Here is a 14,395-nt window from a genome sequence, read left to right on the forward strand (position 1 = left end):
CACAAAAGGGCCCATAAAACCCTTCTAGATTTAGCTGCCAAACTGGCAGCCCTCTCAGGTCCCCCTCTGTCTTCCGTAGCTCTGTACTATCACTCAAGAAACTTTCCTGCCCACCACTCTTGGTCTGGTCTACCTCTTCATTCTTGGAAGCCGTGTGACCAAGAAACTAAGGGTTCTAAGGGGACACAGATCCTGCAACATTAATTATTATTCCTTTGTGAGTCAATTTCCATTAACAACTCTTTTGCTTTGTAACAAGTTAAAAAACATTTTGACTTTTATTCCAGATTTCATTAATTTTCCAGTGGCTGACTGATGATTTTCTTCCTTCTATAAACTCAAGGAAGTTGGCCGTGAGCCCACGCTGATGCCCTCTAACCAAAGCAAACAGGTTGGGTTAACCGCTGCTTGACATATCTCAGTAAGAGGATAATTTGGGGGAGGGTATAAAGAAGCAGCTGAACATAACCTCACAGAATATCCACATCACACAAGGAGAATACCATGCAGCGCTCTGAGCGCCAAGCCAGCTTCTCCAGGGGCTGCAGATGTTCCTTTCACAACCTTTAACTTCCCCCTGATTAGCACTAAAGAAATTCATAGTTTTCATTCAGAAATCACTTATGGAGCCCCTTCACCCTGCTCCCTTCCTGGAAGCTGAACAGATAATGGTTTAATTGAGGAGGTCCAAAATTGAACCACTGTATGTAATACAGGAATCAGCCTTGAGGCAACCACACCTTTTTCCTTGAGAGTCTGTGACCCATCTCTCAGTGTGTTTAGATCATGTTTTCCTTTTTTTTTTTTTTAACTTTGGGTTTTGATTCTTAGCCGTTTGGTGGATGCCATTGTCAAAAACAAAACTGCTCACATAAGGAAGTTGATCTTATTCGGCACATTGCACCACAAAGAACACTCCAGATGCAAAGATTGGAGTCTCTTGGCAGGGTGGTGGTGCCCTAGCCTTTTCTAGGGAGGAGTTGACAAGTTACAGGTGGGGTTGTTTTGCAGTCAGAAGGCTCAGTTCACTGAACGAAATTTCTGAGTGTTTATCTCTCTGTCTAGCTAGTTTCAGGGAGGCGGAGGGTTCTAATCTTAGCTAATCATTAACAACACAAAGAATGAGAGATTGGAGAGGCTGTGTCTGGCCATGTTAGCAGGTTTAAGCAGACATGGAAAGATCTCTGTTGGGCCTTGTCACAGGTCAACAAGGGAGACATGAGAAAGAGTTAATAGATTTATTAAGTCTAGAGGAGGGTGGTCCTTTTGGATAGACTGTTTCCCAGAACATAAAAGGGTGGGAGATTTCAGAAAACAAAAGATTTGAGAGATTTCTTAATGTCACCGTTTTATGGAAATACAGAGCTCAGGTAAAGTTGAAGATTGTCACCATCCAACCTTTCTTGTGCTTGGGTATTGGTTGTATACAAAGTAGGCTGTCGTGGCCTAAGCAACATTTTTATTTCCTCATTTATTTTATTTGCTTCCAAACCATGGAAGGTGACTCTCAAAGTAAGGAAGTCTAGAATTGTGAATTCTCCACAGTATAAAATGTCTAGAGTTAAGATCCAAGGTTCTGGGATCACCTCAGGGGAATCCTGCTCACTGCCTTGGTTTTGTCATTATCAACTTTCAAACAAATCAGTTAAAATCTCTATGCCTATTTAATTTAAATATGAAGTAGGATAATCTAACTCTTGAGTTTTTAGTTCTGGTTCCAATTTCCTTTTTTAATAATTTCTTAAAAAGATTTTATTTATTTACTTCATAGAGAGCACACAAGCAGGGGGAGTGGCAGGCACAGGGAGAAGCAGAATCCCTGCTGAGCAGGGGGCTTCATGCAGGGCTCAATCTCAGTTCCCCACTTGTTGGTCTGCAGATTTTATTTTTATTTTTAATTTTTTTCTGAGAGAGAGAGAGAGAGAGAGAGAGAGACAGCCTGCTTGTGCATGCACTTGAAGGTGGAAGGGTGGGGAGGAAGGGCAGAGGGAGAGAGAAAACTTTAAGCAGGCTCTAAGCCCAGTGTGAAGCCCAATGTAGGGCTCAATCTCACAACTCTGAGATCATTACCTAAGCCAAAATCAAGAGTCAGACGCTTAACCGATTGAGCCACACATGGGCCCCTGGCCTACGGATTTTAGACTGAAGACTATAACACCAATTCTTATCTGAATATCCAGTTTGCTAGCTCGCCCACCAGATTTTGGGCTTGCCAGCTGCCAGCCAATTCCTTTAAATAAATATCTTTTTCTCTCTCTCTCTAGATGGATGGATGGGTAGATATAGAGTATGTATCTATGTCTGTCTTTATCTCTCTATATTCCATATGACAAAATAACTCATCTAATTCAACATTGAATATGAAATAAAAATTAATGAATGCATGGCAGGACTAAATCATTTGCAAGATTCCTTTCAGGTATAAAATTCACTGACTCAAGTCATTGGAAGTTTGGAGAAATACATTATTGTGGCATTCATCTAAGTTTCTCTTTTTCCTGTGAAGTATTCCTCCTTTTCCTACCCCTTTCCTTTTCCATTTTGATTTATCCTACAGGGCTAAGTATATTTTATTTTATTTTGTTTTAAAGATTTCATTTATTTATTCATGAAAGACACACAGAGAGAGACACAGGCAGAGGGAGAGGGAGAAGCAGGCTCCATGCAAGGAGCCCGATGTGGGACTCGATCCCGGGTCTCCAGGATCACACCTGGGGTTGCAGGCGGCGCTAAACCGCTGCACCACCGGGGCTGCCCAGGGCTAAGTATATTTTAGTTTCAAGTGAAAGAAACCAGACTGAAACTACGTTAGTGAAAAAGGAAATATAATGATAAAAACAAACAACCAAACAAACAGATAAGTCCAGGGAAAGAGCTAGCCTTTGCCATACCCAGTTATGCTTGAGGGATTAAAATGCACAAAGACTATTCATGTATTTCCTTTTGCTCTGTTGGAAGAGATCGCCCTAATAGCCAGTGATTCCGGGGCACAGACTACAAATCTTTGCCAGTAGCACAAGCAAAAATCTGGGGCTTGGCTGATGAGTCTGGCTGGAGTCACACGTCCCCTGCCCCTGCATCCCCCGACTGGGGCCTAGGGCAAAGGCCAAGTGATTGGCTGGCCTACCAGTTGGGGTAGGGGCAGTTCTTGAAGAAATAGAGAGGAGGTCTGCTTATAGAAAGGAAGAAGAATGGTAGGCAGTCCAAAAACCTTGTCTCCTAAACCTTTGTGCATTCAGAATTCTTTGGCAGATGGGGATCATTGCAAGTTGGGAACTGCTGAGAAAGAGCAAGGAAAAGGGTAGGGCTGCATTTGGAATTGGTCCAAAGAAAGAACTAATCCAATTTCCCATCTGGGAAAAACGTAATAACTCCCTTCTTTCACTATTCCTAGTTTAATATTCTCAGGAAAGACTAAGGATTTGTCGGCAGATGAATTAATTAGTATTCTTTGGTTGCAGGAATGGAATTCAACTAAGAAGGCTCAATAACTTTTTTTTTTTAAGATTTTTATTTATTTATGAGACAGAGAGAGAGAGAGAGAGGCAGAGAGAAAGGCAGGCTCCATGCAGGGAGCCTGATGTGGGACCTGATCCTGGGACTCCAGGATCACACCCTGGGCCAAAGGCAGGTGCTTAACTGCTGAGCCACCCAGGTGTCCCAGAAAGCTCAATAACTTTGATGAAGACAGAGCTAAAATGAAAAGAAACAATAGCTCCCAATGGTGTTTAGTAAGAAGTCTAGAAATACTTTGAGGAGTGGTGCAAATGGTCTTTGGATAGCAAGTAAAAAATATAAAAGTTTGTGAGATCATAATCACCCTCCCCCACTCCAAAGGAGAAACCCTATTTGTCGACTTTAGAGCTTGGTAGGTACCAATTCATTATTCTCAAAATCAATAAATGAAAGGGTAAAAAAAAAAATCAAGCATGTATCCTGTCATTCCTGTCCTAACTGCAGTACTATTTTCAGGATAACCTGGTAGAGGGAAACCTGTTTTTTTATAAAACAATTCCAGCTAATAAATATGAAAAGGAATATTAGAACATTACCATTTTTTGGAATCCCTAATAAAATAATAGATCTGGAAAATGATCATCAATATCTGTTCAAAATGTTAGGTAAAATGTTAATGGGGAAATTTTTAAATGGATGGATCAGTCTGGAGGCATCTGAACTCACTAGTAATTTTAAAAACACTAAAAGCAGGATGTGCAGATACTATGTGCCTCCTGGTGTGTTGCAATAGGAAGTACACAATCCTGTGTATGAATTATTCTTGCCAGAAAAACAGCCTGAATCTAATCAGGAATCTAGATCTAACTAGTGGTTTTCAGGAAATGTAGGAAATACAGGAACAAGTTAAAATTAAATGACAACACAAAGACATGAATGCCAAAATCTAAGAATGTGACGTGTTCTAAGGGACAAATGGGCACTGTTTCTTCAATAGATAGGTTTTTTTTTTTTTAAGGTGGGAATTGGTGAGGATGTGGAAAAAAGGGGAACCCTTATTCACTGTTGGTAGGAATGTAAATTGGCGTGGCCACTATGGAAACAGCATGGCAGTTCCACAAAAAATTAAAAATAGGATTACTAAATGATCCCACAGTGACACTTTTGGATATATATCCAAAAAAATTCAAAGCAGGATCTTGAAAAGATATGTACACACCCTTGTTCAAAGCAGCGTTATTCATAATAGCCAAAAGTTGGAAACAGCCTAAGTGTCCACAGAGAGATGGGTGGACAAACAAAATGTAGTATATCCATACCCTGGAATATTACTCTGCCTTAAAAAGGAAGGACATTCTGACATGTGCTACAACATGGATGAATCTTGAGAACCTTGAATTGTTGTTTAATGGGTATAGAGTTTCAGTTGTGCAAAACAATGAGAGTTCTGGAGCTTGGTAGCACTACAGTGTGAATGTACTTAACACTACTGAACTTACACTTAAAAATGGTTAAGATGGAAAATTTCATGTAGTGTGTAATTTACCACAATTGTGAAAAAGGCAGAGGGTAACTTTTATAGATTAGGAGAAAATCAAAGGACATATCAATGATATGCTACATGTGGACCATCTTTGGATCCTGATTTGACCAAATAAACTGTTAGAGAGTAAGCAAGGGAGAGTGATGCATTATGTAGAAAGCCACAGCTCAGCTCATTCTCTGGGGAGGCAGTTTGATGTTGTCTCTGACACACACAGGCACAGTCTTGCTTCTGCCACTTACCAACCATGTAGCATTGAGCAAATTACTTGTTTTGTTTTTAATTTTTAAATTTCTGTAAACACTGAATCTCTGCAATGAACATAATGTTTACTAGCTGTTAAACACTGACTATGCTCAACAATGTGGACATAAAAATAAATAAATATAACATGATCTCTGCTGATGCTGGAGAAACAGTCAACGCAACAGAATTAAAAAAAAAACAATTATGCTGAGTGAAATAAGTCAATCAGAGAAGGACAAACAGTGTATGTTCTCATTCATTTGGGGAATATGAATAATAGTGAAAGGGAATATAAAGGAAGGGAAAAGAAATGTTGGGAAATATCAGGAAGGGAGACAGAACATAAAGACTCCTAACTCGGGGAAACGAACTAGGGGTGGTGGAAGGGGAGGAGGGCGGGTGTTGGAGGGGAATGGGTGACGGGCACTGAGGTGGACACTTGACGGGATGAGCACTGGGTGTTTTTCTGTATGTTGGTAAATTGAACACCAATAAAAATTAATTAAAAAAAAACAAACCTCAAATAAGCCCATGAATATGTGGGAGTTTGTCTCATTTCATTGATTCTAAGACAATTTTTTCATATTTTACTATGTGAACTTTTATGAAATATATTTTCTTATTCAAGGTAATCTGATTTGGGGTTTCTATTTCTTGTAACATAAAACACACTATTGATAAACTTTTCAACAAAGTCTTTTTTTTCTTAAGTAATCTAGAGTTGGTTTCTGTTCCTTGGAACCAAGACGAATGGATTCAACTATAAAAATGACCTATAACCCAGTGTTGCTGGTGGTTATCATTTTGGTGAATTTTGTTGAATATTTTTACTATCTTGTGTCTTTCCCCCTGAATGTAATTGAAAAAATTATCACCATTCTAGCTACCTAACAACTTTTGAGTACATGGTATTCACTGTGCTTTACAATTATTCCTACTTTCAAACCTCACAAGAACTCTATGAAGTAGGGAAAGTTTTATCTCAAATCTTCAGGTGAAAAAACTTGATACTATTTTGTATCCTTGAATTTGTACGCATTTTCCTATACCAACTTTCTGTAAATATGAGTTTCAATGAATAGATAATATTATTTTATAAATGTACCATTAATTTATCAATCCCTTTCATTGAACATTTATGTAATTTCCAAGAATTTGTTATTACCAAATAGTATAGTAAACATTCTTTCACATAATTCTTTTTAAATTTTATTTATTTTTATTTTTTAGTTTTTTAAAAGATTTTATTTATTTATTCATGAGAGACACAAAGACAGACAGAGGCAGAGACACAGGCAGAGGGAGAAGTAGGCTCCATGCGGGGAACCCGATGTGGGACTCAATCCTGAGACTCCAGGATCACACCCTGGGCTGAAGGCAGGTGCCAAACCACTGAGCCACCCAGGCGTCCCACACACGATTCTTTTTTTAAAAAAGATTTTATTTACTTATGTGAGAGAGAGAACAGGAAGAGGGAACGGATTGTGGCTCAGGGAGAGGGAGAAGCAGACTCCCCATTGTGGGGCTGGATCCCATGACCCTGGGATTATGACTTCAGTCAAAGTCAGATGCTTAACTGGTTGAGCCACCCAGGTGCCCCAAGCATGTGATTCTTTATCTATGCATCGGTTTTCTTAGGAAGATGACAGGTGGGATTATGTATAAAAGTGACTCTTGCTAAATGCTTGTAGGTTACATTATGAAAATTTGCTGCCAAATTTATGGATGAGAATGGTTTGTGATTTTAATTTGCATTGCTTGGTTTATTAGTGAAGTCAAATGTCATTGGCCCGCAAGCCAGACTTCAGTTTTTTTCTAATCTTCTGCCTTCCAGGTTCACAGGGTCAATCTCTGTTTTTTTCCAGCCCTAGACTGGACTTGGAAACTGGCATATATATATATATATATATATATATATATATATATATATATATATATATAGTGTGTGTGTGTGTGTGTGTGTGTTTGATTATCCTGTCATGTAGTTTTATTTTTATTTTTATTTTTTTAAATAAATTTATTTATTTATTTTTTTTTAATAAATTTATTTTTTATTGGTGTTCAATTTACCAACATACAAAATAAGACCCAGTGCTTATTCTGTCAAGTGCCCCCCTCAGTGCCCGCCACCCATTCACTCCCACCCCCCGCCCTCCTCCCCTTCCACCACCCCTAGTTCGTTTCCCAGAGTTAGGAGTCTTTATGTTCTGTCTCCCTTTCTGATATTTCCCACACATTTCGTCTCCCTTCCCTTATATTCCCTTTCACTATTATTTATATTCCCCAAATGAATGAGAACATACACTGTTTGTCCTTCTCCCATACTTACTTCACTCAGCATAATACCCTCCAGTTCCATCCATGTCGAAGCAAATGGTGGGTATTTGTCGTTTCTAATGGCTGAGTAATATTCCATTGTATACATAAACCACAGCTTCTTTATCCATTCATCTTTCGATGGACACCGAGGCTCCTTCCACAGTTTGGCTATTGTGGCCATTGCTGATAGAAACATCGGGGTGCAGGTGTCCCGACGTTTCACTGCATCTGAATCTTTGGGGTAAATCCCCAACAGTGCAATTGCTGGGTCGTAGGGCAGGTCTATTTTTAACTCTTTGAGGAACCTCCACACAGTTTTCCAGAGTGGCTGCACCAGTTCACATTCCCACCAACAGTGTAGGAGGGTTCCCTTTTCTCTGCATCCTCTTCAACATTTGTGGGAAACTGGCATATTTTTAAGTTCCTACACACAACCCTCTGTCACAAATGCCTTGGTTAGCAACACAGACTTTACTGAAGATTTTGCGGGAGAGAGAGGAAGGGTTTACATTTCACACTTTTCAGCATACAACCTAAGGATTCCTGTTATTCATTCCATTCTCCCTGGAATTCCAATAAATATGCAATTCTGCTCACCTAAGACTTCAAAGGTAATTATCTGCAGGTGGGATTCTAGCATCAGGGGCCATGAAGATGATTCTAAATAGAGCTGCATCCCGGGGGGTGGGGGGGCGGCCCTGGAGTAGGGGCTGTGGCGGTGCTCGGGGAGCCGGCGCGGTGGCTGCGGTGGCTGCAGGGCCGACGAGAAACTACTAAAGTTCCTGTCGAAGTAAAGTAGAATTTCGTAAGAACATAATGGATGGAGAAGAGAAAACCTATGGTGGCTGTGAAGGCCCTGATGCCATGTATGTCAAATTGATATCTTCGGATGGTCATGAGTTTATTGTAAAAAGAGAACATGCACTAACATCCGGAACAATAAAAGCCATGTTGAGTGGCCCAGGTCAGTTTGCTGAGAACGAAACTAATGAAGTCAATTTTAGAGAGATCCCTTCACATGTGCTATCAAAAGTATGCATGTATTTTACCTACCAGGTTCGCTACACTAACAGCTCCACAGAGATTCCTGAATTCCCAATTGCACCTGAAATTGCACTGGAACTGCTGATGGCTGCGAACTTCCTAGATTGTTAAATAAAATAAATTATAATAAACTGTTAACTTTTTTCAGTAAAAAAAAAAAAAAATAGAGCTGCATCCCCAGCACCTCGTCACGGGAGCCCCAGTTCTTCCAAAGATGCCCCACTGGCCTCTTCCAAGCAGATCAGAGTACCCGTATGGTGAGATTAAAAAAAAAAAAAAGTGTCATTGTGCCCAAAGTCACAGGTGCTTTGATGTTCAGATGCTCACAGATACATTCAAAACTACAGGGGCTTTTTGCCCAGATGCTGAGTGTAGTTCCCTGGAAGGTGGCTGGTGGGGCCACTGTCCTTTCCTGGGGTGCCCACTGCCTCTGTAAGGGTTGGCAGCAAAACAAATGCTGAACCTTATTGTGGCTTTCACCTTTTATTGTAAAATCGAAAAATCTTCTTCAAATTTCTTCCAGTTGGCAAACAGAGGTAGTAATGTAGGTCATTCAGCCGAGAGCCGTAGTGTGAATTTTGAAAAGCAGGGGATACCTGTAATTCAATTTAATAACTAAGTAGCTTTTTTTCTCACCTTCATTACTAAGTTTCATGAGAGAAGGGATGGTTTGTGAAAATGCTTAGATTATAAGGGGCACCTGGCTGGCTTGGGCAGTAGATTGTTTGACTCTCGATCTTGGGGCTGTGATTCTGAGCCCCATGTTAGGCATATAGATTACTGCGAAAAAAAATGAAAAGAAAACCTCTTGGGAGAAAATGCTTGGATTGTGCTACTAAAAATAGGAAGCACTGAGGCATTTAAAACTAAATTGGAGGGAAGCCTGGGTTGCTCAGCGGTTGAGTGCCTCCCTTTGGCCAAGGCCATGATCCTGGGGTCCCCGGATTGAGTCCCACTTCGGGCTCCCTGCATGCAGCCTGCTTCTCCCTCTGCCTATGTCTCTGCCTCTCTCTCTGTGTCTCTCATGAATAAATAAATAAATAAAATATTTGAAATAAATAAAACTAAATTGGAAAAGTTAAACATAGAATTACCAGATGACCTGGCAATCCCATTCCTAGATCTATACCAAAAGAACTGAAAACAGATATTAAACAAACACTCCTACATGAATATTCCTAACAGCATTATTTGTATCAGCCAAAATGTGGAAACAGTGCACATGTCCATCAAATGATGAACTGATAAATAAAATGTGGCATGCCCACACAACAGAATTTTTTTTAACAGAATATTTTTTTAAAAATTCTATTTAGGGGGATCCCTGGGTGGCTCAGTGGTTTAGCGCCTGCCTTCAGCCCAGGGTGTGATCCTGGAGACCTGGGATCGAGTCCCACTCTGGCTCCATGCATGGGGCCTGCTTCTCCCTCTGCCTATGTCTCTGCCTCTTTCTGTGTCTCTCCTGAATAAATAAATAAAATCTTTTATAAAGATTTTTTCTTTTTTTTTAATATATTGGGTCACTTTATAAACTAATGACATTATTACAAGAAAAATCAATACCCAATCAACCTTCAAAAAATGATTTACTTCTTCAGTCTTTAAACTTAAGGCCAAAACCAACATGAACCTGCATATCCTTGATCTTCAAAATAAGCCCAATTACTTCATCGGCCCAGAAATGATATCTGAAAATGCCATTATTATACTGTCCATCAATAATAACTGCAGCTTTCCTTCTGACCCTTGACACGATGCTCAAGTATTTCACGATGATCATTTTCATAACATCCTTGAATGGAATTTTCTGAACACAGGCAATTCCAGCACACAGTTGGCCAATATACAACATGGCTTTCCTTAGTAGATTCTTGTCAGGCCCGACTCTGAATTCTGGTTTGAGGTAAAAGATTTTATTAATTTATTCAGGAGAGACCCAGAGACAGAGAGGCAGAGACACAGGCAGCGGGAGAAGCAAGCTCCATGCAGGGAGCCCCATGCGGGACTTGATTCCAGGACCCTGGGATCACAGCCTGAGCGAAGGGCAGACGCTCAACCACGGAGCCAGCTACGCATCCCACAATGGAATATTATTCAGCATAAAAAGGAATAAAATTACTGATACAAGTGACAACATGGGTGGAGGAGGAAAACACTGTTTAGCAAAAAAAGCCACACACAAAAGGCCACAAATTGTGTGATTGGGTAAATACAAAACGCCCCAAACAGGTAAATCCATACAGAGAAAATTGATTAGTGGTTGCCAGGGACTGCTCACTCACACGGGGATTTCCTTTTAGGGTGATGAAAAGGTTTTGGAAGCAGGGGTTATGGTTGCACAACATTGACAATGCCTATTGCACACCTTAAAGCGGTTTATGTACGCTATACGAACTTTATTTCATTTTTTTTTTAATTTTTTTTTTTTATTTATGATAGTCACAGAGAGAGAGAGAGAGAGGCAGAGACACAGGCAGAGGGAGAAGCAGGCTCCATGCACCGGGAGCCCGATGTGGGATTCGATCCCCGGTCTCCAGGATCGCGCCCTGGGCCAAAGGCAGGCGCCAAACCGCTGCGCCACCCAGGGATCCCACGAACTTTATTTCAATAAAAATAACTAAACTGGCAACTTTTAAATATTTTTTTATTATTATTTATTTATGATAGTCATACAGAGAGGGAGAGAGAGAGAGGCAGAGACACAGGCAGAGGGAGAAGCAGGCTCCATGCACCGGGAGCCTGACGTGGGATTCAATCCCGGGTCTCCAGGATCGCGCCCTGGGCCAAAGGCAGGCACCAAACCGCTGCGCCACCCAGGGATCCCTGGCAACCTTTTTTTTAAACTGGCAACTTAAATATTGAAACGCAACGTGAGTCTTCGTCACATTCACTTTACAAACAGCGAGGAGTTACTTCGGCTCCGCAGAGAGGCTGTCGGAGCTGCCTTTGCAGCTAAGCTGGACGCTCGCTTCCTGGGGGCGGGGCCTGCCGGGGGCGGGGCCTGCCGGGGGCGGGGCTTCGGAGACGGGGCTCCGGGGGGCGGGGCCTAGGGCCCGGGGGAACGCCCGGCCGGGAGGGGGCGCGTCCGGGGCTGGCTTCGCCGGTTGCCGGGAGAACCCGCGACAACAAAAGGCGCGAACGGCAGGGGCGGCGGCGGCGGCGGCCGGGCGGAGCGAAGCTGGGGAGGCCTGCGTCGTGCTGGTCGCCGGGGACCGGGGCTTTCTCGAGCCGGTCAGTGAGTGGTGGGCAGGAGTGGCGGGGCCGGCGGGGCCGGCGGGGCCGGGTGCGGTGCGGCGCCCTCCCGCCTTCCTGTCCAGCGCGCCGTTGCGGGGGCGGGGGCGGGGGCGCCTCTCGGGGTGGGGGGTCGGGGGCCGCCGCGGGACGGCTTGCGGGAGGGGGCGGTTGGGGCGCCGGCTAAGCCGAGGCGGGCGTCGGAGGGGGCAAGGGTCGGAGGTGGGGTCCCCCTGGAGGTAGACAGGTCCGGGGACCTCACCAGGGACGCGCGGGAGCGCCGGACGGAACCCCACGAAGTCCGATCCGGAGTTTGTGGCGCTCGTGCTTCCAGCTGCGGGAGCTGGAGGCGCTGGGAAGACCTACCCTCAGGGGCTTTCGTTTTGCCACAGGCCTTGTGTTTTCCTCGCGGACGTGGAAACTTTGGTGCTACCCAAGCGCAAGTCCCCTCCCTCGGAGGCAGATGTGATTGAGAAAGAAAAGGTGTCCGAGTTCGTACTTTGAAACACCTTTTAGATAACACTTCGTCCTCTCCAGGTTTTGTTTTTCCACTTTACTGCCTCTATTCTCTGTCTAGTTATTTATGCATTTGGAACCTTTTCTCAGATACTTGTGCGACTCATTGTCCATTCATTTGCTGGGAAGTTTCCTACGTTAACATTATTAGCAAACCACAATTTTTAGACAACCACTACCACTGAAAAACCATGGGCACTGGATGGCAGCAGTATTTGGAGACACTTCTTTTTATCAGTGACATGGCATCAGTGATCTAAGATTCTCTCGTCTTTCTCATATTTCAAAACTCCATTCAGTCTGCCTAAATACCACCCTTCTTAAATTTATTGGTGACATCCGCTTCTGATGACTGCAATTGATCAAACTCTAAAGATTGTTACGGATTTTTTAATGCTTGAATTCTTCTTGAATATTAACTTTTTGCAATCCATAGGTTTGGGGGCCCTTATTTATTAGAATAGATAGAATTTCTTTTGCCCTTGTAGCAAAACTTTCTCATTATAAAAACCAAGAAAGTGAAAATATCCCACTTACACTTCATCTTTTATTAGCAGTTTTGTTAGAAGTACTTATGTTTGGCTTAAGATAGACCATGACTTTTGTTTTAATGTGATGGCTTAAAAAATAATCTGTTTAATGAAGACTTCAAATGTTACATGTTTAGGGGCATTTGGAAGAACCAACTCACAGAGCATCCTTGTTTATTTGGGAGAGTTTCCAAGTGATTGTGGAGTCCTTTAGGATCCAAGAAAAGTTACTTCATACATAGGAATATTTTTTCACAGCTGATTCTAACTAGAATGATTAAAACTGGTAAGGTTAGGTGCATCTCTTTGTTGTGACCATTAAATATAGCATGTTGACGCTGGGATTTTGCAGCCCAAGGGAGCTGATATTGTTTTTACTCTCAGTGGGCTTTTAGTACAGTGATGTATTTGTTATTTGATCCCTTTCAGACTGTCCACTCACAAAATTATAATGCACAAAATTATAATGTCCACTCACAAAATTATAATTATACTGCTGCAGAGTCTTTTATTAAATATGTCTTTATTAACATTTCCATAGCAAAGGCTGAAAATGTTATTTTAGTCTATTAATAGTCTACTACGTGGGATCCCTGGGTGGCGCAGCGGTTTAGCGCCTGCCTTTGGCCCAGCGCGCTATCCTGGGGACCCGGGATCGAATCCCACGTCGGGCTCCCGGTGCGTGGAGCCTGCTTCTCCCTCTGCCTGTGTCTCTGTCTCTCTGTCTCTCTCTCTCTCTCTGTGTGTGTGTGTGACTATCATAAATAAATAAAAAAATTAAAAAAAAAAGTCTACTACGTACTTAATGATACTATGCAAGACTCCCCTTCTACAAAGAGCCCAGCCACATCCTGAACTGATTATTTTTTCATTATCTGCATTTAAACATTATCAAGACTACTTGTTACATTTTCTTTTTATCTTTTATATGGTGTAAACTTTATCCAGCACAAACTGAATATTCATGTACAAGTTTTAATGAAAACATATGTTTTTATTTCTCTTGGGTATATACCTCAAGAGTGGAGTTTCTGGGTCAGATGATAACTATGTTTTGACTTTTTGAGGAACTGCCAGACTCTTTTTCAAAGTTAGTTGCATCATTTTACATTTCCATCTGGAGTATGTGAAGGTTCCATATTCTAAACATTCTCACCAACACTTGTTTTGATCTGTCTTTTAAAAACATTTTTAAAGGGTACCTGGGTGGCTCAGTCAGTTGGGCGTCTGCCTTTGGCTCAGATCATGATCCCAGAGTTCTGGGATCGAGTCCCTGCATCAGGCTCCCTGCTCAGCGGGGAGTCTGCTTCTCCCTCTCCCTTTGCTGGCTGCTCTGTGTACTTGTGCGCACACTGTCTCTCTCTCTCTGCCAAATAAATAAAATCTTTTTAAAAAATTGGATCTATTAATATCCATCTTTTTAAAAATTGAAGTGTATTTGACACACACTGTTAGATTAGTTTCAGGTGTAGAGACAAGTCTGTATGGTATGCTATGCTCACCATAAGCA

The 14,395-nt window shown here is 42.0% G+C and overlaps 2 protein-coding genes across 3 annotated transcripts in view; both read left to right on the forward strand.

The window, feature by feature from the left end:
* The first annotated feature begins 8,287 nt into the window (after positions 1-8,287).
* LOC121485010 (elongin-C-like) lies at positions 8,288-8,746 on the forward strand. The gene has a single exon (XM_041744956.1). It carries the CDS (start codon positions 8,381-8,383, stop codon positions 8,717-8,719), a length of 339 nt encoding a protein of 112 aa, XP_041600890.1. The 5' UTR covers positions 8,288-8,380; the 3' UTR covers positions 8,720-8,746.
* Positions 8,747-11,707: 2,961 nt separating this feature from the next.
* Positions 11,708-14,395, forward strand: part of KIF27 (kinesin family member 27) — an 87,195-nt gene continuing 84,507 nt past the window's right edge. For both annotated transcript variants that reach the window (XM_041735057.1, XM_041735067.1), the window contains exon 1: positions 11,708-11,839. The gene's annotated coding sequence lies outside the window, so the exon portion shown is untranslated. The remainder of the gene's footprint in view (positions 11,840-14,395) is intronic.

Source organism: Vulpes lagopus, chromosome 2 (assembly GCF_018345385.1).
Source record: "Vulpes lagopus strain Blue_001 chromosome 2, ASM1834538v1, whole genome shotgun sequence".
In the NCBI taxonomy this organism is placed as follows: domain Eukaryota; kingdom Metazoa; phylum Chordata; class Mammalia; order Carnivora; family Canidae; genus Vulpes; species Vulpes lagopus.

Excerpts from the sequence above, each read along its gene's own strand:
- LOC121485010 (XM_041744956.1), top strand. The coding sequence starts at position 8,381 with ATGGATGGAGAAGAGAAAACCTATGGTGGCTGTGAAGGCCCTGATGCC.